Genomic DNA, 26,179 nt, shown 5'->3' with positions numbered 1-26,179 from the left:
GAATTTTTATACTGGTTAACATACCCTGGAAATTGTGAACTTCTGAAATTCTTTTCATGCCAAATTGGTAAACTGCAATATTAGATAGTTTGAGATTGAGGCAGTCTGACACAAAAAAGGCTCTTCCAAGAAGCACAACAGCTCCTGTAACAAGGATTAAAGGGCTTTCTGGGTATTTCAGGGTAAAGTGATGGCCTGCAAACACTGCAGTGAGATTTTCAGCAAGGAGGGGGCTCTGAAGGTGCCTGCTGTAAGCACAGACAACAAAGGCATTGAAATAGATGATGAGAAGGATGCACTGAAGAAGCAGCTGAGAGAGATGGAGCTGGAACTTGCACAGACCAAACTGCAGCTCGTGGAAGCCAAGTGCAAAATTCAGGTATGTGGAATCCAAGTACAGCAGGGCGGTCACATTGACTTCGTTGTGCTCAGTCTAAAATTACTCTGAACCCTGCAAAAAATTGTTCCAAAAGATAGCACATAAGTGCATGGCTGTATATCTGTGAACTTCTAGGAAAAAAATCTGTCCTAAAAAGAAAAAGAGCAGAGGGTTTTATTTGTTTATCTAAATATCTTGTGCTGTTTCTGCAGTTTCAGTCTGTCTTTTCTCCCAGGCACTGGCCTGGGAGGTTGCAAGGAAAGTGCTGGACTGCAGGGACTGAGTGTGTGGATGCTTTTTTCTTGTTAATTAATTGTTTTTTATCAATTCTGACCATTCTGCTTTCTCAGGAGCTGGAGCACCAGAGAGGAGCCCTTATGAACGAAATCCAAGCTGCCAAAAACTCTTGGTTTAGCAAAACACTGAACTCAATCAAAACGGCCACAGGCACGCAAGCCCCAGCACAGCCCCAGCCGCCCCTGCCCCCCAGAGAGGGGAGCACATAGTTCTGGCCACACCGGCACAAGAGCACAAACAACACAGCTGAAACCCTGCAGGGTTCTTCCGGTGCTCCCTCCTCTTGGGGAAAGGACAAAAGGCAGGACTGCAGGCTTGAAGTGAAATTCTTCGGTGTTTTTCATTCATTTTCTGATGTGACCCTTTTCAAAGGGGGGGGGGGAGTAATTCCTGATTTATGTTGAATTCTTACTTCCCAAACTGCCTTGCTGAAAGCCAAGTTCTGATACCGTCATACTTTTACACTTCATTTTATATGACTAGATGTTAAATAAATACTTCAAACCTAGGTCTTTTATGCAAGATAAAAATAATTTCGAATTAGTCATGTATTAAAGGTTTTTTTCTTTTTCTGGAGGAAGAGGGAGACCGGGAAATGTGAAGCACTGCAGCATACTCTCTCCCTGGAAAGCACAGTGTGCTCAGTCCTGGCTCGTGTGCGGGTGTCTGGGATGCCGCAGGCCCTGGGACCATCCCCGTTTATCGCAGCGACTGTGTCCTGCAGATAAGCACTTTTTGTAAAGCTTAGGCCATAGCAGAGACGGGCTTGTGCTCTCCTGGCACAACCCTCATGAGCTTCCCTGACAATCCCTTAGTTTGGATTGGTTTTCCTTCAGAAATGCAAGTAGTGCAGTTCTTTATAGCGCTGTTGTTTGATGGCTGTTTACAGCTCAGCTGGAATTTAACATAAAATTACCTAGTTCCCTTTTTTTTTTAATTTCGTGTTTATACTAAGAATTCCGAGGAATAATTCCTTCCACTGGGATAAAGGGAAAACTGTTCAATGCTCATTTGATGAGAAGGAGTGAAGACCTTGCATAGTTTTGACCTTTTATAAATCCTGTGCAATAAAGGGTAGGTTTTATGAATAAAACTAATGAAAACCTTTCCCTGGGTCTACATTCAAATTCCAAATTTGACATAGAAATGAGGTATCAAATAAAATACCCAAAATGCTTGTGCTGCACTGAGGAATAAAACATCACAGAAGCAAGATCTGTTTGCTAGAAGTATTTGGTTAGGAAATGCTATGTTGGTATTACTTATTTTTATAAAAACAAGCATTTTCAAGTGGAATACAAACCCTAGACTTTCCTGTGGGGCAAGACTTCTCTGGTGATTCCCAAACCTGTCTGGTTGTTTTGTATCTCTTAAGGTAAGAAAGTTTAAAAGCATTTGTTTTGACTGAACATAAAGTGTTTATAGAAATACTTATTTCATGGAAAATTAAAACTATTGCTTGAACTGATGGAATATTTTTTTAATTATACCTGTCATGTCTAAAGATGGTCTTGCAGGTAAATGTCATTGCTGGACTAAAGGTTGTGTATTAATTGTTCCATTTGCAAAATTGTTCCAGGGACATAAGTTCTGTTTTGTTGGGGTTTTTTTAATTCTAAGGAATGCTATACCTTGTCAGTTTTGTACAATAAAATTCAGTGATACCCATCTTGTGCTTTGTTGTCAAGCATAATTGTGAATTATTTTCAACAGGGTAGTACAGATTTAATGTTACCAGTGCCAAAGTAAAGATTCTGAAACGCAGTCAGCTGTTTGAAGTAGAGATCAAAATATAATCAGCATCCTGACACCATTCTATCTTTTAAGAATAAGAGGTTAAAAAATTTAGTACTTTAAAATGTACCTGCAAGAACAGTGATTATCTGTAAATATTAATACAGTGAGGAAAAAAAAAGACGGGAAACAGAAGGAATTTCTTTTGCAAACATTAGCAAAGGTCTTTTTCCCTCATGGCTTTTTTGCTCATAATATTTGCATAAATGTTTCCATTCTCTTGTCTGACTAAACCCAGCATTAGTCATTCAGTTACCAGTTCTGCTTCACACATCCACAGATGTGAATCTGAATTTGTAATAAATCTGAAGTGACATTTAAGGATACCTGGTGAACATCTGACTGTTACATTTGAGAGTACTGTGCCCTCCAGTGACACTGGTGGTTTGACAAGTGTCTGAATTTCTCATTTCATTTATCTTTAATCACATGTAGGAGTGGATTTAAAACCTTGATTGGAAAAATGCAGTAACAGGAATAGAAAAAATGTGTAATACTGTGATTCCCTGAGCAGATGAGTTAACAGCTCACAGCTGCTCAAAGATCTCACCCCTCCAACTCCCCCTTGTACAGTCCTGTCCCTTGTCCTTGTTACAGCACTTACTGGAGAGGATTAAAAACAGCAACAAAAAATATGTGGGTGGATTCTCCCTCCCCCCCCCCCATTTGTCTTTTGCCAAGTGACTGAGTTTAAATCATCTCAAAGGGTCCAATGAGTGGAAGCAGATCATGGGAGCGGGACTTCCCCAGTTCATCAGAGAGGAACTGGGAATAAGCTCCCCACGTTCATGGAATAAGCTTTGACACAACATCCCTTTTCTCAGTGTAGGAGCCCTCTGACTTTGGAAGTTGACTTTCTGGAACAAAAGCATGTTTGCTACCTGCTAGCTGTGATGCTTTCAAACCCTGGTAGGATGGAAGCTGGCTTACATCACCAAAAGAAAGTTTCAGAAGGCAATGACATAAAGGCAGTACATGAATTCCACCTTCCAGCTGTAGATCCAAGGTAGAGTTTGTAGCAGTGGCATTAGGAAGAGTAACATTTTGCTGGAAACTGTGTCTTCTCGAAACTACCCAAAGAGTAAGGAAATAGCTTTATGGCATTACCTTGGTGAATATTCAGAAACAAGGAAAGGAGTAGGACTGCAGGATTAAACCAGGCAAGCTAAAATTCTGCCTGCTGACTGTAGATGCTGCAGGAAAGTTTAGCTTCCTGCAGGAAAAACATGCATGTGTGACAGAGCTACCTGCACACTTATTCCCCATGTCAGGGAGAGCTGGCTCCTTGTTCAGCTTTTCAGCAGGAAACATCATCAAAGTCTCACTGAAACTCTTATTTCTGTGTGGCACCCTGACAGCTAACAGAGTTTGTAAGTCTGGAGCGATTAACTTTTTTTCTCTGAGTCAGTATTAAACTGTGTGTCCACATCAAACCCTTATTAAAAATAATTTGAATTTTATAAATATATATGTGGAACTAAATCCTATTTTTTAATGTTATTGAGAATGCACCATTCTGAAATTAACTCTTTACTTTGATTAGGGACAAACCTCCAAAGAATATTTTTACTAGAACTGGTTTATCTTGTTGGATTCTAATCTGTTCCTGAGATGCCCAGTATGGTGGGCAAAAAAAGGGAAAAAGTACTTTTTTTCACTTTAAACAGTTGTTGTTTTTCCTTTGACTGTAACACTTTACAGGCTAAATGAAGCAAGGCTGATTTAGTTACATGGTACATCTGTGAGCTAGTCTTGTATTATCTTTGTGAACCAAACATAATATTCTAAAGTAATACAACTTATTTCACTTAGTTTACATTTCTAAATATACCTGGAGAGAACTAAAAAGAAAAAATATAGAAAATATGATGTGTGGAGTTAAGCCAAGAAACTGCAAAATCCCTGAGGTCCATGTGCATTGATGTTCAGTAAAACCAGTCTCAGGGAAGGTACTCAGCCATGTAATCAGTCCTTCTAGCTGACAAACCCACCCTTGTCCTGCCCATTAATTAGGATTTAATTTGCTACAGCTGAGTTACATTGCTGCAGCTATGTAAAAAGTGCTTACAGAGGTTAAGCAATACTTTTTTTCCTTGTTAGACATTTTAAAGGACTTCTCTTGGTTGGCCCTTGAAATTTCTTCGAAGATAAATGATCATCTGTGCCATTGTGTTAAAAACAACTCGAAATCAAAACAGTCATTTACAAGGGGAGAGGGAGAGTCAAGAACTGCAAGAATTCAGCCCCTTGACAAAGCATGAAGTATCCCATTGACTTCAGGGTCATGGTGCCACTCACTGACTGAATGTGGCAGTTAAGGAGTAAATAAAAATCTGCATTTAGTGGCACTAAAGTCTCAAAAGCCACATTGGAAGCTACATGCCACATTTTCTCACAGGATCAAGGTGGGTCTGTTCCCTTCCTTCTATTAAGTAGCTGCAGTGAAATCCATTAAACTACTTGTATGTGTAGGAGAACTATACCTCTGATTTTGATTTACTGTTAGACTCGGGGATAACTGGCAACTTCTGCATCATCTAAGGCCAAACACCTTTGGCTTTGAAACCAGAAGCACTCTTACCTCACAGTGCTGGTGTTCTTCCAGCTGCTGGAGAGAAAACCACAGCGAGTATCACTGATTGCTTGTGCAGAGAGGGCAGAGAGGTTCCCCTCAAGGCTGAGGGGCTGCTGTGGCTGACAGGGACCCTGCTGAAGGGGCTGCTGTGCACACAGCTGGCTGTCCTAGACATGCAAACACAAAGGGTAACCCCAAATTATATTTCTATCTGTTGTGCTAATATCCTACTGGGAGCTGTCCCATTAACACTAAAGGGAGACGCGATGAAGCACTCAAGCTTGGACCTCTCAAGTTTTAGGGTAGGTGCACGTCACAGCAGCCTTTAGAACTGGGCTAATCCACAGATGGCTTTTGGGAAATGCAAGGAATTTGCAACTGGATAAATAATGCTCAGCATTGATCAAGATCCTATCTTTCCCAAGTCAGAAGTCTACACAAATTACTTCAGGATTGTGACTTAACACGTACAGGTTAATTCTCCAGGAATACAGTCTCTCCGTTTCTCATGGATTCCAACTGCTTTGCTACCAAATGTATTTCATGCTATTTTTACCTGAAAAAGAAAAAAGATATGGGTAGAGAATTAGGACATTACTTCCTCTTATTTTCTTATTCAGGGACTTGCTTTTATTTAACCTGTAAAGGAATAGATATGTATCTTTGGAGAACTATATCTTATATATAGAATTATATATAAGAAACTGAACGGCAAGGGGATAAATACATTGAAAGGATTTGGTATCATAAATTTCATTTGTGATTTGATACTACCAGAATCCTGGGCTGTACTAATTTCCCTACAGTTTCTCTTATTTTTGTATTTTATATAATACATGGATGGTACTACCAATGCAAACAAGAGCAGATGTTTCCAGATTTTTCTCCAGGTGTCAATTCCCTCTTTCCAGTAATCCCTGGATTTGCATTGCTGCTGATACCACCCTCAAAAGCTGTGCCAGGAACTGTCTGGAGCTTTGGGAACTGTTGTTTTTCCAGGGAAGAAGGTTCCTTGCCTTCTCTGAACTGGGAAAAGATGGTACGTGAGTACAGAAAAGGGTCTACCCAAGCATGATCCAGCTCCCTCCGTGTCTGCCATTTAGGTGGATTCACTCCAGCCCATTGAAAACAGAGCAGCTTCAAAGCTCTGACTCCATTACAATGAAGTTTTCCAGGTTTGGAATTGCCTTTGTGATCTGTATGTGTGCCAAGTTCACAAATCTTTCTAAAGAGTTAGCAAAAAAAGAGCATCACAGAGAGATCAGACTTTTAACTGAGAACAATTCAGTACTGCCAGTACTTGAGTAAATCATCCATGTATTATATAAAGTATGACATGGAAATATAAGTGTAATGCTTGTTATTAAAAGTGCAATTCAATGTACATGGTCACAAAAAATGTTTACTTTTTTTAATTGTTAATGAATTGTTTGGATCAGTACCTTGTTATCATTGTGTTAACAATGCCTTGTAAAATAAATGGAAAAGAACAACAACATGGGAATAAGGTGCTTATTTTCCTGAGCCATTTGCTTAAGAAACAGCTTCAATCTCTTGGCAGGAGTAAGCAGCTGCTGTGTCAGGTTTTGTGATGCAGCTGGTTCTGTTCAAGCAGCTCTGTTGCACCAGTGACTCAGCAGATGAGCTGTCCAAAACGTGTGTGCTACTCAGCTAATTCCAACCCAGCCCTTAGGGAACCTGTCCACAAGTCGCTGTGCCAGAGAGCTAACAGGTCACCCTGGTCCTCTGCTCCAAATGCCAGTCTGGTTTCCAGCACAGAGAATGCTTTTCCTAAAGGCTGGGGATACTTACCAACAGTTGATATTGGTAAGGACTTCCCACTTCCCTGGAGTACAAGTGAGCCATGAGGCAGCATGCCTGCAGGAAGAGACACAGGGAGCAGAAGGAAACAGCAAGACACTGGAAACGAACTCCAAAGAGAGGCACAGCTGAGCAAGAACAGGACCAAGCAGAATGTACCACAGTCAGAAGTATCCAAGCGATTTATAAAACCATTTTTCCACGTGAGCAACTGCTCTGGGATTTCTTTTCTATTACCTGAGATGAGCAGCCGTTGTTCCCAGATAGCTGGAAAAGCACACAGCACTTCAGGGGAAGATAAGAAGGCAAAGAGGGAGAAAAGCTGAAGATTAAATTTACCAGGCGTAACATTTTGTATTGATTTACCTCCACATCACTATCCAAAGTGTTTGTCAGGAGAGGATGCAGCATCCAGATGCTGCTGCAGCTTTGTGCACAGGAGACCTGTGTGGAGCTTGTTTTTACATGACAAGAGTGGTTAACTCTTCCACGTGGAAGCTGCCACTCAAAGGGAAGTGCCACGGGTGCTGAAATGCTCCTGATTTAAGGAAACAAACACTGTTGTTTTGTTTGGGTTTTTTTAAATCTCATGGGAAAAAAAGCAAATTGCAGGCTCAAATTCATTTATGGAGTAATGAAAGCATTTTCCTCCTAGAAATTAATGTACAAATTTACCAAATAAGAGCACTTCCTAATATAAGACCACAGCTGAGAGTGGAGAGACTCAAAGGAAAAAATATAAGGGAAGAAAACACAGGTTTTTTCCTGTCTCAGTGGCTGTTCAACAGAAAGATCGTAAGGAAGCAATTTCTGAATAAGCAGAAATTGCTTATTCAGAAATTGAGAAATCATGCCATGGAAGTAAATTCCAGTTGACCATATTATATTTTCTGGATAAAATCAATTATCCTGTCTGCAAATGCTGTTCCTGAAGATGGTCAGGCTTAAGCTCGTTCCTGTGAAAATAAAACATAATCACAGTTAATTTTGCAGATCTTTCCCAACTGCAGATTCTGAAGCACTGCAGCAGAGGGTTATAATAAACACCTCACTACAACATCTGTTAAAACTGCTGTGGGGAATGCAGACTTGAATATCAATCCTTGGCTTCAGGGTTTCTGTGAATTCATCATCAAATTTCTCCATACCTCTGCAAAGTAAATATCCTCACAGACTAATTAATTCCTGGATATTCACTTTAGAAGAGAAAAAAAACCCAAAACCTAAGCCCATAAATCGGCAAATGAGCTGGAATTCCCCAACTTGGTAAAACAGTTGTTCTCACTGGTACCTTTTTTTACAGAAATTGACTTTTTAAACACTGAAGGGCTGTGTCCTGCCTTGGTTTCCACTGTTTATAAAGGACATCTGGAAGCAAATGCTCCCTCCTCCACATTCCTACTGAGAGAAGGATTGATGTTGCCTTGTCTACTTTTGTTTTTGTGGGAAATCTTAATGCCCAGCAGGAACCTGGGGATATAGAAACTTTTTTGTTGGTGCTCAAAGTGCTGATTTAGTAAGAATTGTGAGAACCATCTTTTTCTTTCAATGAGGAAAATGCTTAAAGAGAATTTTGGTAGCATTACACCGGTGTATTTTTACACACATACAGCCACATTTTGTGAATAAAAGCTACATTTCCTTCCAGATGGTTTGATAAGTAAATCTTCTCTTACTCCCTGAGAACACATTGTGACATTACAGGTTAGGAAAAACTTCCCAGCAGTAACTTAGACTCTGGTTTTGCTCTAGAAAGCTCACTGTTGTGAGGGGTTTCCCAGAGGCAGTGCGTGTTTGGGGAGCTGTGCCATCTACCCAACTGCTGTTAGTTTGAATTGGGGTTTTTTATTGATGAAAGATTAGAACTTGAAAGCTTAAACCGTGTTGGAGTTACCTTGGAGGTCTCTTCCAACCTTAATAATCTTTTCCGTGAAAATGAGGAGCCAACAGAGAAAGGGGCACTCAGTTTATGAGCCTTGTTCCCTTTAAAGGCTGGGAACCCAAATTTCTTCCCTTTTCATCATTATTAACTCCACTGCATCAACCTGATATTCTTTACCTGAAAAAGGAAAACAGTATGTTGTTTTGCAAAACTATTTGAGGCCTTCGCAGCCATGAGCTCTGTGGCGTCTGCCATAAAACCAGTGGGAGAAATCTGATGACCAAAAGAAAACGTGCTCCCTGCCCGCTGCAGGGAGCTCCTCAGCCTCCGGCCCCTCACAGAGTTATAGCAAAGTCCTCCTACAAAACAAGGTGTGCTCTCACACATGAGATACGAGTGACCGGAGCAAGACAGGTGACAGTTACAGTGAAACTCCGTGAAATCATGACAAAAGGTTTGAAAATCAAAACAAGGCTTCTCGTAACCAAGTCATTAGACATAGATATTCATGCAAACCACTATATAAGCGTAACTCTTGTTGCCATTTGTTTTTTGAAGAGACCAGAGATAGCAGCAAGGTCAACCTAGACCATGCCGTTATGTCGCCTTCAAAGGATAAATGGTTTCCTTCCTAGATCCTTGCAAATTCAGCAAATTCAGGGCGGCACCGCCCGCCCCTCAGAGCCTCGGGGCGGGGAAAGCTCCTGGTCCCGCCCGCCCCTCAGCGCCTGGGGACGGGAAGGCTCCATATCCCGCCCCATGTCCCGCCCCATGTCCCGCCCATGTCGCTCGTACCCCTCAGCGCCCGGGGGCGGGAAGGCTCCATGTCCCGCCTCCTGAGGGGCGGAGCGGGCGGTGTCTCGTCACTTCCCGCGGCCGGAAGGTTCCAGAGGTTTCAGCAGGAGCCGCCATGGCCGCGGCGCGGGAGGAGGTGAGGTGGCTTCCGGCGGCTCCGGCCTCGCCGTCCCGGGCGCTGCGGTCCGTGCCGGGCGGGAGCGGGGTAGGAGCGGCAGCCCCTGCGGTCGCCAAGGGCTGCGGGGGTCTCCCCCTGCGGCGGGGCGTGTCGGGGGAACCGTGCCATCCGCCCGGCTCCTGTCGGTTCGGGTCGTTTCTTAAATGATGAAGGGTTAGACATTGAAAGCTTAAAACTTGTTGGAGTTGATGATCTTGGAGGGTTTTTCCCAGCCTCAATAGCCATGTGCTCTAGGGTGGCCCTGCCTGAGCAGGGAGGTTGGGCAAGGTGACACATTGTGGTTCCTTCCGACTGGACCCGTTCTGCCATTCTGTGAATTAAGATTTGATGGTTCTATATATATGGTTTTATATGGTTATATATCCACAGGACATATATATGTATATCTCACAGGGGGTGAGGAAGGGATGGCTCTGGGTTTAACAAAACTAATGACCTGATAAATGTGAAGCTTCTGGAAAATGGGAAACTGTCGCAAAGAGCTCAGCTGTGAGCCCTGAGCACAAAGAACTGTGTCTAATATATATGTGACCTTTTGGTTTTGAACCAGCTGCAGAAAGATCTGGAGGAGGTTAAAGAACTGCTCACGAAGGCCACGAGGAAGCGGGTGCATGATGTCCTGCTGGCAGAGAAACACAAGCTGGAGATAGAAATCAAGAATCAGCCTCTGCCCAAGCCCAAAGATGTGGCAGAGGAAGAAAAGTCATCGCTGGGAGGGTACACAGTGAAAATAAACAATTATGGTAGGATTATTTTTCTAGCATCTCTCTGAAGAGAAGGCCGGGTGGCATTACTGTGAGTTAGAGTTGCCACTTATCATTATAGCAAAACCTTTTTAAGTTTTTATTTCATACTGGGGACCCCACTTTAAAGGTACCACGTGCTTACCCTGCCATGCCAACCCCAGTGTGTGTGATGGTCCTAGTGCGATGCATTAAGGATCCCTGGTGTACCAGCTGGTATTTTTCCATTACCTAATGCTTAGCAGAAGTGAAGGAGTGAGGTTTGGCTTCTCTGCTTGCCATGTAGGTGAGAGGAGAGGGAATTGCTCAAGATGCAGGGAGTAGGGGAAAAAGTGGGTCAAGGAAACTGCAGCAGGAGCAGACAGCTGCGTCCAAGTCCCCCTGCACAGATGGGGTTGCTCTCCTTTCACCTCAGCTGATGCATGTTTTTTCTCAGAATTTGCAGGAATTAGGGAACAGGGCTACATGTAAAGACCTCCTTTTGCTCTCGAGTTATTTCTGAATAATTCATGTTTTCCCCTATCCCTCTGAGGATTGTTTCAGTAAGGCAGAGTTCGTAGTCATTCTAGGGGAGTTTGTGGAGTGAGTTGGAATGGAATGTATGAAGCTTATGGAGGAAAAGTAGAAGTTAATCTCTGTTTTTTCACTTGCAGGTTGGGATCAGTCAGATAAGTTTGTGAAGATTTACATCTCTTTAAATGGAGTCCAGAAGCTTCCAGCTGAGAATGTGCAGGTGAATTTCACAGAGAGGTGAGTTCATCTGGTTGTACCACAACAAGAACGCTGTTTGAAATGCAGGAGTGTTGGATAAACCCTTACTCCCCACTCCCTTTTTCTTTTTTAAAACTTGAGCTGTATTAGCTCTTAGTAGCACTCAGGACATACTCTTAAGTACAGCTCTCCTTAGAGGGTATCAGGATGTTTTCATTTTGCAAGTGCTTGTTGCACCTCACCACGCTCGACAGGACATCTAGTGTCAGCCCTGGTTTTTTGATGCTGATAGAACTTAAATATACATTAAAGAAATCTGCCTTTCCAAGGTTGTAGGAGTTTAGTAGAAAGGACCCTGAAGATCTTGATTTGTTGTGAAGTCAGGATTTGTCCTTTTAATTTCTTAGTGTTAAAATTCAACTGAACATTTGAGAGCCCTGGGAAGAAACTAATCCAAGCCTGTTGACCTGCTTTCCCAAGAAATAGATCTGCTAAAGGGTTTTCAGACATTGCAATGATTGGAATATTTGTGCCTTTCCTCCCTCCACTTTCTGGTTCCAGGTCATTTGATCTACTGGTGAAGAACCTGAATGGAAAGAACTATACCATGACCTTCAACAACCTCCTGAAGCCCATCTCTGTGGAAGGCAGCTCTAGAAAGGTCTGTTTGAGACACCTTGTCTGTTAAGAGATAATTTAGGTCCCTCACAAAGTATCACGTTCATTGCCTGATTATTTCAGGAGACTCGGTCCTAACCTTCAGTCTCTCCCTTCTACTGTAAAGTCTCTGCACTGTGAATGTGATTCTTATTAATCTGTGATTGTCATAACTGTGGAATTAGACTCTGGAATCCTATTTCAAAAGATTGTGTCTGGATATACTATGCTTTTTTTTTTTTTTTAGTAGCTCTCCAACAGGATTTCAGAAATAATTAAGCAGAAAATTCCACCAAGCATCCATTTGTATCTTTTAAATACCTCTGAGAAATTTTCTGCAGTTTTAAGGTCTAAGAGATTTGTCTGCAGAATGAAATCTTGGGAAGCCTAAAGAGGCTTAATTCCCAAAGCAAAGTCTGAGACATGCTCTGCCTTGGTAAGGGTGTATTGCTCCAGAACTGAACACTGGTGGTGTGGTTTAACCCCCACTGGGGTTAATTTTCCAAGGGAAAAATTCACTCTATCCCAACTGAAACCAGAACATTAATAACATTTTACTGCTGCTGACTGCAGCTGGTGATATCCACGCTCTGCTACTTGTAGCAACTTTCCAGGCTTAGGGAGGTGTCGCACGCACACCGGTGTGTGTTCTCTGCTGCACGTGGTGAAGATGCTGCACGATGGGAAGAAATGATGGTTCAATTTGAAATTGCCCTAAAACTAGGATAGAGTGAAATTGTAACAACTGAAATAAATGAAGGTGATGCTCTGGTGATTTTTTAATATGGGCTGAAAGTGAGCAGTGGTCACGTACTTGCGAAGCAACAGCACTCTTGTCTGCTGTGGCAAGTGGGAGTTCTTTGCGAAATTTAGGTCAGGGTTGCAGTTAAACAGGCTTTGTTTGTAACTTGCAAACATGCTGCAAGATTAAGCAATACCCTAAAACTAGTTTCTCATCCTTGGAGAGAGAAATTGGAAGAGCGTCTACCTGAACTTGGTGTGCTTGGAGAAGTCCAGTACAAAGTCTAGACCCTCTACAAGGCAGCCCTGGGTACCTGAGCATCCCGAGAATCACTGAACGGTGTTTATGCAGCACTTAATGTTCTTCTGTATTGGTACTGTAGTTCTGTACTAGAATTCTAATTACCACACCATTTAAATTGTTCACAGTGAGGTTAATACTTCGTGCCTTAAAGCTGAGCACATGCTATAATTTTTGTAGGCTACATAATAATGAATAACTGAGAGAAACCTTTCAGGAATTTGTGCATGTGGAAGAGGTTTATGTTATAAGCTAATCTTATTCATTGTAACCAGGATCCCTTCATGTAGCATTCTAAACTCATGCCTTGGTGTTCACCATACAGATAAAGACAGACACGGTCCTTGTGATGTGTAAGAAGAAGCGGGAGGAAAAATGGGATTGTCTCACTCAAGTGGAAAAAGAAAGCAAAGAGAAAGAGTAAGTGTCCTTTCAACCCTCCATCTTGTTTTCCATTTCTTGTTCTCCAGGTGTTAAAAAGGAGCCAGTGAACCTCTGGAGGCTGGCTAAAAAATGGGAAGCAGAAGAAAAAAGCCTTTTGGGTTGTGAATGTGGTCACTTAAAGAGCTCAGTGTATTCGTTTCTCTGGTTTTATTCGCCTGTCACGTAACACTGTTATTGGCACTTTCTGTGTCTGTTCTATTTCACATCTGCTTCTTAAAATTAATGTAGGGCAGTGCCTCCAGGTCATGTTTGGTGCAAAATGCTTCCCGTCAAAATGCTCTCCCGCCCCACAGGACATCTCTGGGTACACCAATCAACTTGGCTCTTGGTTTAAGGATGCTCCTTAGGATTCTCCCTGCTTGGAACCTGAGTGAGACCGCCATGATCTAAAGACTTAACCAAAGCAAAATCCTCACTGTTACCAGGATATTTCAAACAAATGTTAGCATTTAATTTTTTGCCCAGAGTTGCTAGATATACCTGACCTCCTCATGTGTGTGTCTTGCAGGAAGGCTGCCTACGACACGGCAGATCCCAGTGAAGGGCTCATGAACATTTTAAAAAAGATGTACGCAGAAGGGGACGATGAGATGAAGCGCACCATCAACAAGGCCTGGGTGGAAAGCAGAGAAAAGCAGTACAAAGGGGACATACCAATGGATATCTGAAAGTACTCTGTGAGCCGCCTTAATACCGATCTTCCATGTGAGACACGCTGTGCTGCAAAGATCATCGTTTATACGACCTTCTTCCAAGCAAAGACAGTCATTTTCCATTTCAGGTTGGAGAAAATATTTAAATAAAATAGCTTATAAAGCATTTCCTTCAGTCAAGTGGTTCACGGTTTCCTGAGGAGTGGAGCATAGGTATATCCTTACCTCTCCTTGAAAAAGCATCTCAGATGAGTGGGGAGTGCTGTGAGACCAAGAAGAGAATATAAAAGTAAAGGAATCCTAAAGTAGGATGTATCAAGGCCTCTGTTGCCAGTACACATGGCAGCTGTACCCATGTGGTTGTCGGGACTAATGTCATGCTCACTACACAGGGTGTGGCTTTTTGATTAGATGTGGGAAAGTGAAGAACTGAAGAAAGCAGAACCACTGTGCTGTGCGCTTGATACTTAAGCAGAAACAGTGTGGTGTTAATCCTGTGGTATTAAAATTTAATAATTACTCTCAGAAATTAATTACTGGCTGTTTAACCTCTTAGGAATTTTGGAAATGTAAGCAGCTCTTTAGTGCCAACTCTGAGCTCCCTGGGGTGTCTCTGAGGTGGCATCAGTCACAGGAGAGCAGTAAGCTGTTGATGCTGGACAGGGAGCTTGCCCTGGCTCTAGCAGTGTGTGAAGAAAAGAGGGATCAGCTCCACTTTGCCTATCACCTCTCAAGGGTTCTAAGGAAACAGAGTAAGAAGTGTATTCAGATAGCTTATACTCCAAAATGTGACTCAGCTGGGGGTCATGGGTTGCTGTCACTTTGCTGCTAGTGGTATTTGGCCTCTTTACTGCCACCTCTCAGCCCCACTGCTGGACAGAGCAGCCACTGCCCCTTTATTGCATTGCTTTGAAGAAGAGTACAGGGCAAACATGAGCTTAGCAGCAGGCTTGTTACTGTGTTTTTCCTGCTTCCTTCTCATGAGGCTCCCAAGGGCAGATTTGTTGTTACCTTAGGACTTAAGGAAGCCACTACTCTATTGTTAGGGTCTGGACTAGGACTTACTTGCTACCTTGTTTTTGAAGCATTGGACCAAGCGCTGCACTACAGACAGGAGAGAAATGGTAGCACGTTGTAGTTTCTAACAGGTCCTTTAGCCACTTTGTCTCGTTGTCAATATAAATATATATTGCATAGCAAGAGTATCTAGAGGCCATGTTTTATCCCCAGTCTGTGCTCACCCTTGTTTGTGGCAGAATACCACTGCCCTGTTGTGCAGTTTCATTTATGCTTTTACCCAGATTACTGTGAACTTACCATATGGTGGCAAAAAAAAAACCAACTTAAATGAGCCTTGTGCTGTATGTCTTTATTTCTAACACTGCCCATACCACAAACCTCAGCTTAGTTCTGCAACCATCGGGTAGGGAACTTCCTCAGAATCAAACTGCCTCTCACACAGACTGATTTAGTGCAGTTGTGCTGCTTGTCAGCTGATACCAACTGCACTCCAGTGAGGTTAATGAATCAGCACAACTTCTTGTCCTTTCCCTTATTTATTTGATGTTGATGCTGGACTCTCAGGCAGGACAGTCTCGCTTTAATTGCTCACATGCACAAATGAGCCTGCTTTGTGTTTTCTGCCTGAATGCACATCCCCTGGTGATCACCACATGGCCCTCTGCACCCCGGACACTTGAGCGTGGTCAGCAAAGTGGCGGAAAACGATCCTGCTGAGCCTCCAGCGCCGCCTCACGCCCCGGGGGCGGGACGTCAGGACACACCTGTTGTGGATCCTCGAAGGGCAGCTGTCCCGGGGCAGGGCCGCGATCTCCTTGTCAGCCACTTCCTAAAGCAGAAGGCCACAGCACTGAGTTAACTTGTGCAGGTACCACCACAAGCTTCTCTACCACCTCACAAGTGAACTTTGCTGTCTTCCTCACTCAGCCCTTTCGTTCTGGGCATCCCAACAGTGAATGTAAACTGATCCACATGGAGACCCCAAAGTTAGCCTTATTATACAGACAGAACAATCTCAAGCCACTAATTATAGTCAAATCAGCTTGTCTCTGTCCATGTGCCAGGGTGGGCTAGCCCTTTAATAGACCCAAAATTTAACCTTATTACAGACTGAACAACCTCAAGCCAGGAATTATAGTTAGTCAAAAATCCACTTGGCTTTCTCCTTGTTGCAGGGTGGGCTAATTCTTTAAGATAAGCTGAATTAAATACGTGTTTTTTATTAACTACCTGCCCAGGTAACATGCTTTGATGTCAGTAAAAGGGGTCACATACAGTGTACTTTGGAAGGTGTTACAGGGCTTTCTTTTGGTTTTTTTTCTCCAGTGTTTCTTGGTTTTGTCCTGTAAGAACATCCAACAGCAGCCAGACTTACCAAGAGAATGGTACAATCAATATATAAAAGCAAATTCATACATTTTGTCTCTCAGGATGTTTTAAGTGTAAAAGGATCTTGCCATAACTAGGTATAGCCAGATCCAATATATACAGGAATAATCTGATACTTGCAAATGTTTTTAGTGCTTAGTAAGGCACTCTGCTGAGAGCACAGCAGTGAATATGTGCATTTTTATGAACAGATCCAACAGCCAGATCTGATGCAGCCTTCACATGCCTGTAGCTCAGGCAAGAAGTAAAATTAAGCATTTCTAATTGATCAAATTGCTGGTTTTGGCTGGATGAGGCTTCCAGGTCTTTAAATAAGCAAAAAAAAAATAAATCTAAAGTTTATTTAGGAAGCTGTAAAAGTAATCATGTAACATCACATATTATCAGAAATAAGGAAAATAGGTTTGTGAATGTATAGTAGTGACAGCATGAGGAGGAAAAAATGTGATTTCACTGTATTTAGTGTTACATGTGCTGCTTACATGAGAAGCACTTTTCAAAAACCCCACAACCCAGCACACACATCCTCCAGTCAGGCGAATAGTGTTGTTGTACACACCCCCAAAAGGCTGAGGTAACTGCAATATGACATTCTGTGCTCGTGAGCTGGGCAAACACAAGCACTTGTGACCTGGCACAGCCATCTGGGTCTATAAAGTGACCCAGAGCACATCACAGCAGTGAGAGCCACGCATGGGCTTGTGCCCTGGCCGGGCACAGCTGTGGGGTGGCTGCTGGTACCTGCAGCTCCTTGGGAAGGATGGTGTTCTTCCGGATGGCGTTGATCCGCAGCCTCTCGTCGGCGTACTCGTAGGCCAGCCTCCTCCTCTTGACATCCCGCAGCATCCTCCAGTCCACGTAGTAGGTCCGCACCTGCCCTGGGCAGGGTGAGGGGAGAACCTAGTTCAAGAAATGAAGTTTGTCACACCTGCCTGCTGCATGTAGTTTGCCCCAGTTACATAAGAATTGTTATTTCCATGAATCATGGAATGCTGTGAGTTGGAAGGGACCCACAAGGATTATTGGGTCCAATCTCAGCCCTGCACAGACACCCCAACGATTCCCCCCATCCCTGAGAGTGTTGTCCAAACGCTCCTGGAGCTCTGGCAGCCTTGGGGCCGTGACCACTGCCCTGGGGAGCCTGGTCAGTGCCCAACCACCCTCTGGGGTAAGAATCTTATCCTGAGATCCAACCGAACCGTCCCTGGCACAGCTCCAGCCCTTCCCTGGGTCCTGTCACCGGTCACAGGGAGCAGAGATCGGTGCTGCCCCTCGTGAGGAAGCTGCACACTGCCATGAGGTATAAGAAGGGTAATGTGTGACCCAGCTTGGCTGTCGAAGGCGCCGAGGAGTTCACGCTAAGGGAGGCACAGCGAGCCCCAACTTACACCGAACCCACGTTACACCCGACCCGCGCAGTCCGGGCCGCCGCGGGGCTGGGGCCGAGCCCGCAGCCATCTAACAACACCCGCAGCCCCCCTGCCCGCTGCCCGTTGCCCCGGCCGGGCACATGGCCCCGAAGAAGAGCGGGGAGGGAGGGAGGGATGGATGGAGTCGCTCTGACCTGCCGAGCCGCCCTCAGCACCCAGCCTAGCGCGGCCATCTTGTCACCGCGCCGCGCGTGCGCGCGGGCATGGCGGGTGCGGCCCTTCTGGGCGCTCCCCCCTCCCGGGCGCTCCCCCCTCCCTGCCGCTCCATCCCCGCAGCTCCCCCCCCCTGCCGCTCCATCCCCGCAGCTCCTGATGGTTCTGCGGCTGGAAGCGTGATGAGAGCCCCAGCTGGTCAGAGGGCTGTGCTGTGTGCCCCAGAGCTGCTGTCAGGGCTCGCTGGCACCACTCGTCATTAGAGGAAGCTGGCTCTGCCACAGAAACGTCAGGGTCCGGCCGCGGGTGGAGCAAAGGGATCCCGGGTGTGGGGAAAGGCTGTAAAAGTGACAATGAAAGCTGTCCTAGCAGGAAAATGTGATGCAGAGGCATCGCCCCGTCGTTGTGGGGTCTCTGTGTGGAACACCACGTGTCCTGCCCGCCTGTCCCTGCTGTGGGACAGGTTATCTGCCAACAGCTTTCCTAAAGGCTGGGTGAGTTTTGTTTCTTGGGAGGTTTTTTGCTTGCTTATCGGCTAGAAATATTCCTAAATTTCTATCTGTCATTTGTGGGGGTTTTGGTTTTGTTTTGTTTTTTTCAACTCATGAATTTTGAATCATAGAATCATGGAATATCCCGAGTTGGAAAGGACTCACAAGGACCTGACCTTGAACAGGACACCCCAACACTCCCACTGTGTCCCTGAGAGCGATGTCCAAACACTTAATAAACTCTGTCAGACTTGATGCCGTGACCCACTTCCCTGGCGAGGCTGTTCAGTGCCCAGCCACCCTCTGGGGGAAGAGCCCTTTCCTAATACCCAAACCTTTGGGTAAGTTACAGCACTTTACAGAAAAAATTGAATAATCATAACCCCAAACAGTGAAAAACATGGGAAATTCTGCTTCTGTTGTTCTTATTCAGTGAGAGAAACTGTCCTGTTCACTGACGGGGACTTACGCAGCATTTTAAATAAGTCCTGATTTTAGGGAGAACATGCATTAAGGTTTTGATATTGAATTAATAGTTTTGATTGAATTTTCCATTTGTATCAGCTGTTTCCAAAAAGTCATTCAAGAAGCTAGATTCTCTCGGTTTGTCAAGCTGCTTGTTGTCTGCATGCCCAGTGTTTAACTGAGATGCCTGGTATATTACTCTGTGCAGAAGTATGGAATAATCTGGAAGAACTGGCCAGGTTGGCAGGCTGATTCAAATTTTATTATCCACGTCAACAGCTTCCCCAGGAACTTATTCACCTGGGCTGATGGTGATGAGTGGAAAGAAATAATTTTTAGTGCTGATAAAGTGGCTAATTCTCCACAGCCTGTTCTGCCAACCCAGGTGTTAACTACCCTGAAGATGTTTGTCCTTCAGAGGTGCCCAGCCGAAGCCACTAATACATGTTTACAGAGCACTAAGCTAGCAAAGGGATAGCTATTTTCAATTCTCATTGCTTTACTTGGGTCTCATGAGCCCCAGAGAGGTGAAATGCTGCTCACTGGCCTCATTTCCGAACTCCCTGTGCTCCCTTCATATCCTGAGGAGTCAAAAGGCTGCTTTAAACTAGTGTGCGAGTCTGTCTATGGAGGGGAAACTGCAGCAGGAGAAAGAGCTCAGCCTGCCCAGCCTGTGGGCTGCAACCCTCTGTGAGCATCCAGTTCAAACCTCCGACTGTTTATGACCCTGGTTCTGGGGTGTTCGTGCATGGCTGGCTTGAAAGCAGGTTTCTGGTGTTTGCAGGGAGAGAATTTCAAGCTTTGGTCCCTGATGTAATAGCAAGTCTGTTACCATCTTTCCAGTTGGTAAAAGTGATCAGTGGAATATCATCCCAACAAATAAAGCAGGGAGTGTGATCAAAGGGTATTTGGATATTACAGCACTCATTCTTTTTTACAATATTTCGTTTCACTTCCCCTTTCGTGTTTGTTCGATGGTCCAGATGTGGGAGGAACTGGTGAGTGTGGGAAGAACTGTTTCTTCAGCCAGGGCTGAATCTCTCCCTTGCTCACCAGCATCACCTGTGTGATTGGCACTTCCCCAGCTGAGATTGGCAAGGGCTAGTGACGTGCATTGATATTCCTTGGGCTGCTGCCTTCAGCTCCCTCAGCACAGCTTCTGGTTGTAGCAAAGCAAAGGAACTGATCAAAATCTGGGAGTTTGTTAGCTAAAAACTGGGCTCAGTAACGTATGTGGTTAAAATAATCGTGTGGGTACCTTAATGGTGCCTACAACATGTATATTGCTTTCTTTTAAGTTCTCAGGGGAGGGGTTTTTTTTAAGTATTGTGCTGGATAAGTACAGTGTTGTGTTTAACTACTGCTGAGTTTAAAAAGTGTTTTCTTTTTACTTTCTGATTTACTCCACCTGAATTTCTCATCATACTACAAATGTGCTTGTCAGTGTGGGAGTCTCAGTAACATTCCTGGGATGTTTTCAGCCAGATTTACCAGGCTGGAGAGGCTTTCTGGCTTTTGACTAGTAGCAGAGCATAAAACAAATAGGAAATGGTTCTTCCTGTTGGTATGCAAGACTGATACTGAGTAGGGGAATTGCTCCCAAATCCAGCGTGCTCCTTAGGCAGTTTGTAGGAGGGAAACACCCCGAGGCTTCTATTGGTTCCTTTCATCTGGTCCCTGGGAACTTAAATTCATGGAGGAACTGCTGCTGGTTTGCAGCTGGAGTGGGAACAGGAGAGGAAAGTGACTTTTCAGCTTGCTCAGCTTACCTTTCAAGTGGTGGCTGCATCAGAAGGGCTCTGAACCAGACAGCTGAAAGTACTTGAAAGGTAAGAGAAAAGTATTTTTATTTCCTTTGAGATTCCTGTTGTTTGTTCTGAGTGAAAAATCTGGCCAGTTTCTGTCTGACTTCTCATAGCAGATGCCCTCTAAGGCTTTGAAAGCCTTACATAAACATCAATAATCCTGTATTATGGGCAGGTATTATTACTACAAAACATACAGTAGTATTTAATGTCACTGCATTTTGAAGGGCTTCAGCTTTCCCAGGTTGTCTCCTCCAACCATATGAAACCACACATCTGCTAATGTAAATGGGAGTTTTGCCTTGGGATCTAATGGAGCTAAGGTTGAATTGTTTTAGAATGCTTGTTCCTAGTAATTTCCATTTTGGACTCTGAGTTCTGTGTGACACTATTTCATTTAAAAGCCCTTCCATTTGTCATGAGACTGTACTGCAATTTGACCACACTTACCTCTCATAATTGCAACAGACACTCTTTGGTTATTGCTTGATATTTTCTTATCCAAAAGCTCTTCTGTGCCTTCTTGTGCACCTTTTCTCAGACAGTGCTGAAAGCCAGTAGAAGTTCAGACAAGGGGGAATGGCTTTAAGCTGAAAGAGGATAGGTTTAGATTATATATTAGGGATAAATTCTTCCCTGTGAGAGTGGTGAGGCCCTGGCACAGGTTGTCCAGAGAAGCTGTAGCTGCCCCTGGATCCCTGGAAGTGTCCAAGGCCAGGTTGGACGGGGCTTGGAGCAACCTGGGCTGGTGGAAGGTGTCCCTGCCCGGGGCAGGGGGTGAAACGAGATGAGCTTTAAGGTCCCTGCCAATCCAAACAATTCTAGGATTCTATGAGTCTAAGTTCTTTACCACATAAAATGAAATTCATCACTATTTTCACAATAAAAGTACCTTATTGATTATACTACTTATAGTAAAAATGTCTATCACTGACTAAATAAAATTGATCCAATACAGGAGTTACAAAATTTTTGAGCCGTGCAGGCAACAGAACAGAGATTTGCTTCAGGAAAGACTGAGTTAAACTGGATGTAACAGAAGGGAGCTGAGTCATTTGTAACAAAATGCATATTTATAGTAATGAGGAAATATGCAAATAGTGTTAAACCTCTCTGCACATGAATATGTAGGATTTCAGAAACAATCTCTCAGTCATGTATGAACAGTCAATACATCTTGCTTATCAGATGTTGAAGAAGAATTGGCATGAAAGAAGAGGTAAATATAAGGATGAATCTAGAACCACAGTACCTCCCTGGCTGATTACAATTCTGTTTTTCTATTAACCATTTCAAATAATCCCAAACTTCTGTAGTGATAGATAAGGCTCATACAGTCTGGAAGTAAAAAAAGGTAGACAAAAGAAACAACCCTGCTAAATAAATGGTGTGGTGTTTTTTTGTTGGCAGTCATTGATAGCATTCATTGCAATCATTAATTTAATTAAGATTGCATAATATTGAAAACAGAATGCTGGCCGGCTTATTACAGCAGCTCCATGGAATGGCTTCTGTGACCAATCCCAGAAAAAAAATCTGATGCAGAGCTTTCTAAAGCAGCTGAGGTTTGGACAGCAGAGTAGTTTCACCGCAGCAAATAAAGGCAAATAATCCATTTGGTTAAACTAAATTATACTTATGGAGAGTCTGTAAAATTAGTAGTTTGTCTCAGCTGAATGCCTCACTGAGAAAAGCATGTATCCTGTGACTACAATCCCCCTTTCTGTTCTCAGTCCCATCTCCGTGTTACCTAGACACACAGAAGACCTATCCGCCAAACCTTCAGGCACTGAGCTGTAGGATGGAAGACATGCAGAATTGGATTATTGGAATCTTTCACACAAATACTGCAGGTTGTCTCCACTTTTGATCATCCTGTGCTTTCCTCTGCAAAGGCTGGAAAGATATGAGCAAGGCTTCTTCCATCCCTTCCCTTAGGATGATATTCTGTGCCTGCTAGATCTGACTGTTAGGCACTCTTTCCTAAATTATTCCTTTCCCTAATCTGCTATTATTGCCAGTTATATGTATGACATGATATTCTCTACAAAGAGTCAGTTAAACCCACTCCTTTTAACAGCAGGGAAAAATCTCTTTACTGCATGATGAGGAAGCCAAAAGAAGCTGTTCTCTTTTATTATGCTTGACAGAAATGCTTATGTTTAGAGGTTTTTCCTCCTGAGTGATCTCTAAGCCCAGGAAAATCTGAGATCAATTTGTGGTTTCCATGAAACCCTAATTAGTCATGACATCATGGTACAACCCAGAATGTCATTAATCACTTGGTGCTGAGTAAAGGGATTTTGTGCATGTGTCTGTCTGTTTGGGAACTTCATCTAGAATTTATAAGGTTGGAAAAGCCCTCTAAGCTCAAGTCCAGTCATTAGCTCAGCACTGCCAAGCCCATCACTAAACCATGTCCAAGAGCCACATCTACACGTCTTTTAAATCCATCCCGGGATGGTGACTGCACCACTGCCATGGGCAGCCTGTGCCAGTGCCTGACTACCTTTTCAGTAAAGAAATTTTTCCTAATATTATGAAGGCTATAAGATAAGGAATTGTAGACTGAATCTTGAAATCCATACCCTATTTTGGTTGGTGTCAGTGATGATTTTGCTTGAAGAGATGCACTAGGGTGGCCTGCAAAACACATGTAGTCAGGTGTGATATGTATTTTCAATGGTGGTGGGGCTTTGTTTTGTTTTTAGAAACCAAAGCATAGTGTTTCTGAGCAGGAAGGACACCTTCCTACAGCTGTGCTGCCAATGGGAGGTAGGAATCTAATGGTAGGGATATTTCCCGAGGTTTTGCAGATATTTAGGAGAGATAAGGATGTTTAATACTGAAAACAGTTAATTTTCATCATCACTCAGGATTGCATGACTCTCAGAAATGTGATTATAAATTATTATTATTATTATATATTATATATATATCAAAGCAGAAATTATTATTATTATATTATATATATATATCAAAGCAGCACTGTTATCTGAGTTCAGATGTGCTGTTACTGTGGATGCATATTGGCCAAATGCTTTCTAGTTATCACATTATCTAATTTAGCACTTAAATAATATTTTTCTTCCACTTGTGCAATGAATAATATGACTGCTTAGTAAGTCACATATGGTGGCATTTTGCATTTGGATCCTGTGGTATGAAGTTCTAACTTTTTAACCAAGTGAATATCATCCCCTGTACAGATTGACATCTACCATTAATGCCAACACTTAGTGTGTAACGTTGAATAAACCAACTGATGAGTTTAGGTTTCTAACTTTATATTTTACCCTTCCACCCCTGCTTGTTCAGCTTCTTCCTTCCTGTTATTCTTTTCTATGAGGTGTTCATTTAATCCAAAATTCTTACTTGGTTGACAGCACAAAACTTTTACAGAAAACAGTTTTGTTTCTGTCAAAGATTAGACCCGAAGGCTTTAAACACTTGAAGCTCAATTTTGACCTCTAAATGTCAATGAAGTTTAACAGTAATATTTTGGGTATTTTTGAGTCTTAGTTTTGAGCCTTACTCAGTCTGAAAACAAGCTCTGCCTATATATTTATGGAGGGTAGGAAAGACCTATTCTTTCTGAAATAAAAACACAGGAAAACAAATAGGTTTGCAGCACATCTTACTCCGTGTGTTAACAGATGTGCTCTAGTAGCTTTTAAATGAACCTTTCCCAATGCTAAGATGATAAATCAGATAAATGAGTCAAAGAAAAATAAACTTGAAATCCATCAACTGAATCTAGTGTTCAGGCACACAAAATGCCAGTGCATTGGCGTCAAATGGAGGGAATTTTTTAATTCTCCCAAATCCAAATAACAGTGTGGGCCATGTGCTATGTTAGAAGAGTAATGTAAAGTGGGCAAAACTACCTCCCAAACTTCCTGTACCAAAAGATCAGTGGCAGCTCTCTGAATTCTTCAGGTACACAGCATCAGCACAGTTATCAGGCTTTGAGGTGAACACTATGCAAGGTGCTGGAGACTGAAGGTTGCAAACTTAGAGCTCCTAGTTGGAGGGTCTGGAAGCTCTTTAACTCATCCAGTGTGACTCTTTCCCAGGTACTTGCCAACCTAGTTCTGAATCAGGGCAAAACAGATAATTTGTCATTTAGAAAATCACGAAAACCAGCTTTAGGATCGCACTTCTTATATTTATTTATTTTTTGATCCCGAAAGCAGCTGTGCTGTTTGAAGGGTCGGCACTTCCCCTGAAAATGTACCAGATGGATTTCCAGAGCCGGCTTGCCTTCCCAGTGGGGTTATTGCTGTGCTGTGCTCTTCAGACATCTGCTGGTCAGCATCCCGCATCTCACAACTGCTCCAGTGATGCTCAGAGAATACCCTCAGCCACTCCTGTAAGATTGACCTGCCCACGTCCTCCCAGATTAAGGTGGAAGCAGATCCCTTACAGCATGGTGAAGACAGCAGTGGGGTGCAGCTGGATCCTGGAGAGGCTGAGGAAAATGAAGAGCAGAATATAATTTTTAGGCACAACATCTATGTGCACACACCCAAAGGGAACTGTAAAACTTTGACCCACATTAAGGATCTGTTGGAAAGGATGGAGAAGCTTGAGAAGGAAGTGGCAGAGCTGAGGGAAGTTTGCAGCCCTCAGAAGTGCTGTGGGGGAAGCCAAGGTAAGTAAAAATTCTGGTATCCATTCTTACTTCCCAGGCACAGCCTATTCACTGCCAAGATCTGGGGACTTGAATCATTTGTCAATGATATGGGGGGTTCCCCATGAGCAAAATACTTGAGTCCTTCACTTGGGATGGTGACCTGGCTTCTGTGATGTGAGAAGAAATCTGAAGTTCCCAAAATGTGGTACTACAATGACATTTCTGGAACCAGCACAGGGGAAATCTCCCCAGCTATCCTTCAGAAGTGGGAGGGAACACGTTCCTGAGTTTCACGTAGGTGGGAGGATTCAACAGAGGATTTTCTGGTGAACAGGAGGGTTAAAGATGAGGGAGGCACTTCTTGTTGCTGTCTTTTTCTTTCTCAGTTTTGCCTCCAGAATTTAGCCATTGTTGAGAATTTGTCTTTTTCTTTCCTCTTTGCTAAGTGACTAACAGAAGAGCAGAGTTTATAGGATGATGATGATTGCAGTGGCCACTGCCTGGGATCACAGTTCTATACCGCATGGTCTCTAAGAAAAGATTTAACAAACTGGTGGTTTTTGTGGAATGGAGATGGGGAAAGTGTCGTAAGGCAAAAATTGTGTGAACAATTTTCTTTACATTTCTGTGTGTTTCACCTTAGCATGGCTGGGTGCTGATAGTAAAAAATGCTGCGCCACTACTACGGCTGCAGGCCTTGTGCCAAGATGCCAAGGAGGAGTGTCGTGGTTTGAACCTTGTTTTCCCCAGAGGCTAAGAAAAGTGGTAGACCCCGAGGGGTGGAAACCCCTGGAAGTTTTGGAGTTCTGTCCAATGGGC

General features: G+C 43.4%; 4 protein-coding genes and 1 long non-coding RNA gene across 13 annotated transcripts in view; 4 read left to right on the top strand and 1 right to left on the bottom strand.

The window, feature by feature from the left end:
• The window catches only part of RABGAP1L (RAB GTPase activating protein 1 like), a 234,381-nt gene extending 227,840 nt beyond the window's left edge, over window positions 1–6,541 (top strand). For all 9 annotated transcript variants that reach the window (XM_029964004.1, XM_029964006.1, XM_029964008.1 and 6 more), the window contains 2 exons: window positions 182–379; window positions 730–6,541. In XM_029964004.1, coding sequence (XP_029819864.1) covers window positions 182–379; window positions 730–885 — 354 coding nt within the window. In that variant the 3' untranslated portion in view covers window positions 886–6,541. The remainder of the gene's footprint in view (window positions 1–181; window positions 380–729) is intronic.
• A 3,011-nt stretch (window positions 6,542–9,552) lies between these two features.
• On the top strand, window positions 9,553–14,137 carry CACYBP (calcyclin binding protein). Its single transcript, XM_008930842.3, has 6 exons — window positions 9,553–9,679; window positions 10,272–10,464; window positions 11,118–11,214; window positions 11,737–11,836; window positions 13,200–13,294; window positions 13,827–14,137. The coding sequence occupies exons 1-6, from the start codon at window positions 9,659–9,661 to the stop codon at window positions 13,984–13,986; spliced, it is 666 nt and encodes a 221-aa protein (XP_008929090.1). The 5' UTR covers window positions 9,553–9,658; the 3' UTR covers window positions 13,987–14,137.
• Window positions 14,138–15,319: 1,182 nt separating this feature from the next.
• Window positions 15,320–18,044, bottom strand: MRPS14 (mitochondrial ribosomal protein S14). The gene is made up of 3 exons (XM_008930845.2): window positions 17,945–18,044; window positions 17,122–17,280; window positions 15,320–15,820 (listed from the first exon to the last, which is right to left on the bottom strand). Exons 1-3 carry the CDS (start codon window positions 17,981–17,983, stop codon window positions 15,638–15,640), a joined length of 381 nt encoding a protein of 126 aa, XP_008929093.1. The 5' UTR covers window positions 17,984–18,044; the 3' UTR covers window positions 15,320–15,637.
• A 73-nt stretch (window positions 18,045–18,117) lies between these two features.
• Window positions 18,118–18,709, top strand: LOC108641541. Its single transcript, XR_001922071.1, has 2 exons — window positions 18,118–18,457; window positions 18,586–18,709. It is a non-coding gene; the product is annotated as an uncharacterized LOC108641541 (long non-coding RNA).
• Window positions 18,710–25,076: 6,367 nt separating this feature from the next.
• LOC103764008 (tenascin-N-like) overlaps window positions 25,077–26,179 on the top strand; it is a 13,312-nt gene continuing 12,209 nt past the window's right edge. The window contains exon 1 of the mRNA XM_029964022.1: window positions 25,077–25,378. Coding sequence (XP_029819882.1) covers window positions 25,303–25,378 — 76 coding nt within the window. The 5' untranslated portion in view covers window positions 25,077–25,302. The remainder of the gene's footprint in view (window positions 25,379–26,179) is intronic.

This window comes from Manacus vitellinus, unplaced genomic scaffold, assembly GCF_001715985.3.
Source record: "Manacus vitellinus isolate BGI_N305 unplaced genomic scaffold, ASM171598v3 scaffold_68_pilon, whole genome shotgun sequence".
Classification (NCBI taxonomy): Eukaryota; Metazoa; Chordata; class Aves; order Passeriformes; family Pipridae; genus Manacus; species Manacus vitellinus.
The sequence above is the reverse complement of the archived record's forward strand: the minus strand, read 5'-3'. Positions and strand labels throughout refer to the sequence as shown.

Bases quoted from the DNA above. Each gene is read 5' to 3' on its own strand.
- CACYBP (XM_008930842.3), top strand. From the start codon at position 9,659: ATGGCCGCGGCGCGGGAGGAG. The intron at 10,465-11,117 runs GTAGGATTATTT...TTTCACTTGCAG, and splicing joins AGTGAAAATAAACAATTATG to GTTGGGATCAGTCAGATAAG. The intron at 13,295-13,826 runs GTAAGTGTCCTT...TGTGTCTTGCAG, and splicing joins AAAGAAAGCAAAGAGAAAGA to GAAGGCTGCCTACGACACGG.
- MRPS14 (XM_008930845.2), bottom strand. From the start codon at position 17,983: ATGGCCGCGCTAGGCTGGGTGCTGAGGGCGGCTCGGCAG. The intron at 17,281-17,944 runs GTCAGAGCGACT...TTCTTGAACTAG, and splicing joins TGCTGAGGGCGGCTCGGCAG to GTTCTCCCCTCACCCTGCCC. The intron at 15,821-17,121 runs GTACCAGCAGCC...CTTCTGCTTTAG, and splicing joins TCCTTCCCAAGGAGCTGCAG to GAAGTGGCTGACAAGGAGAT.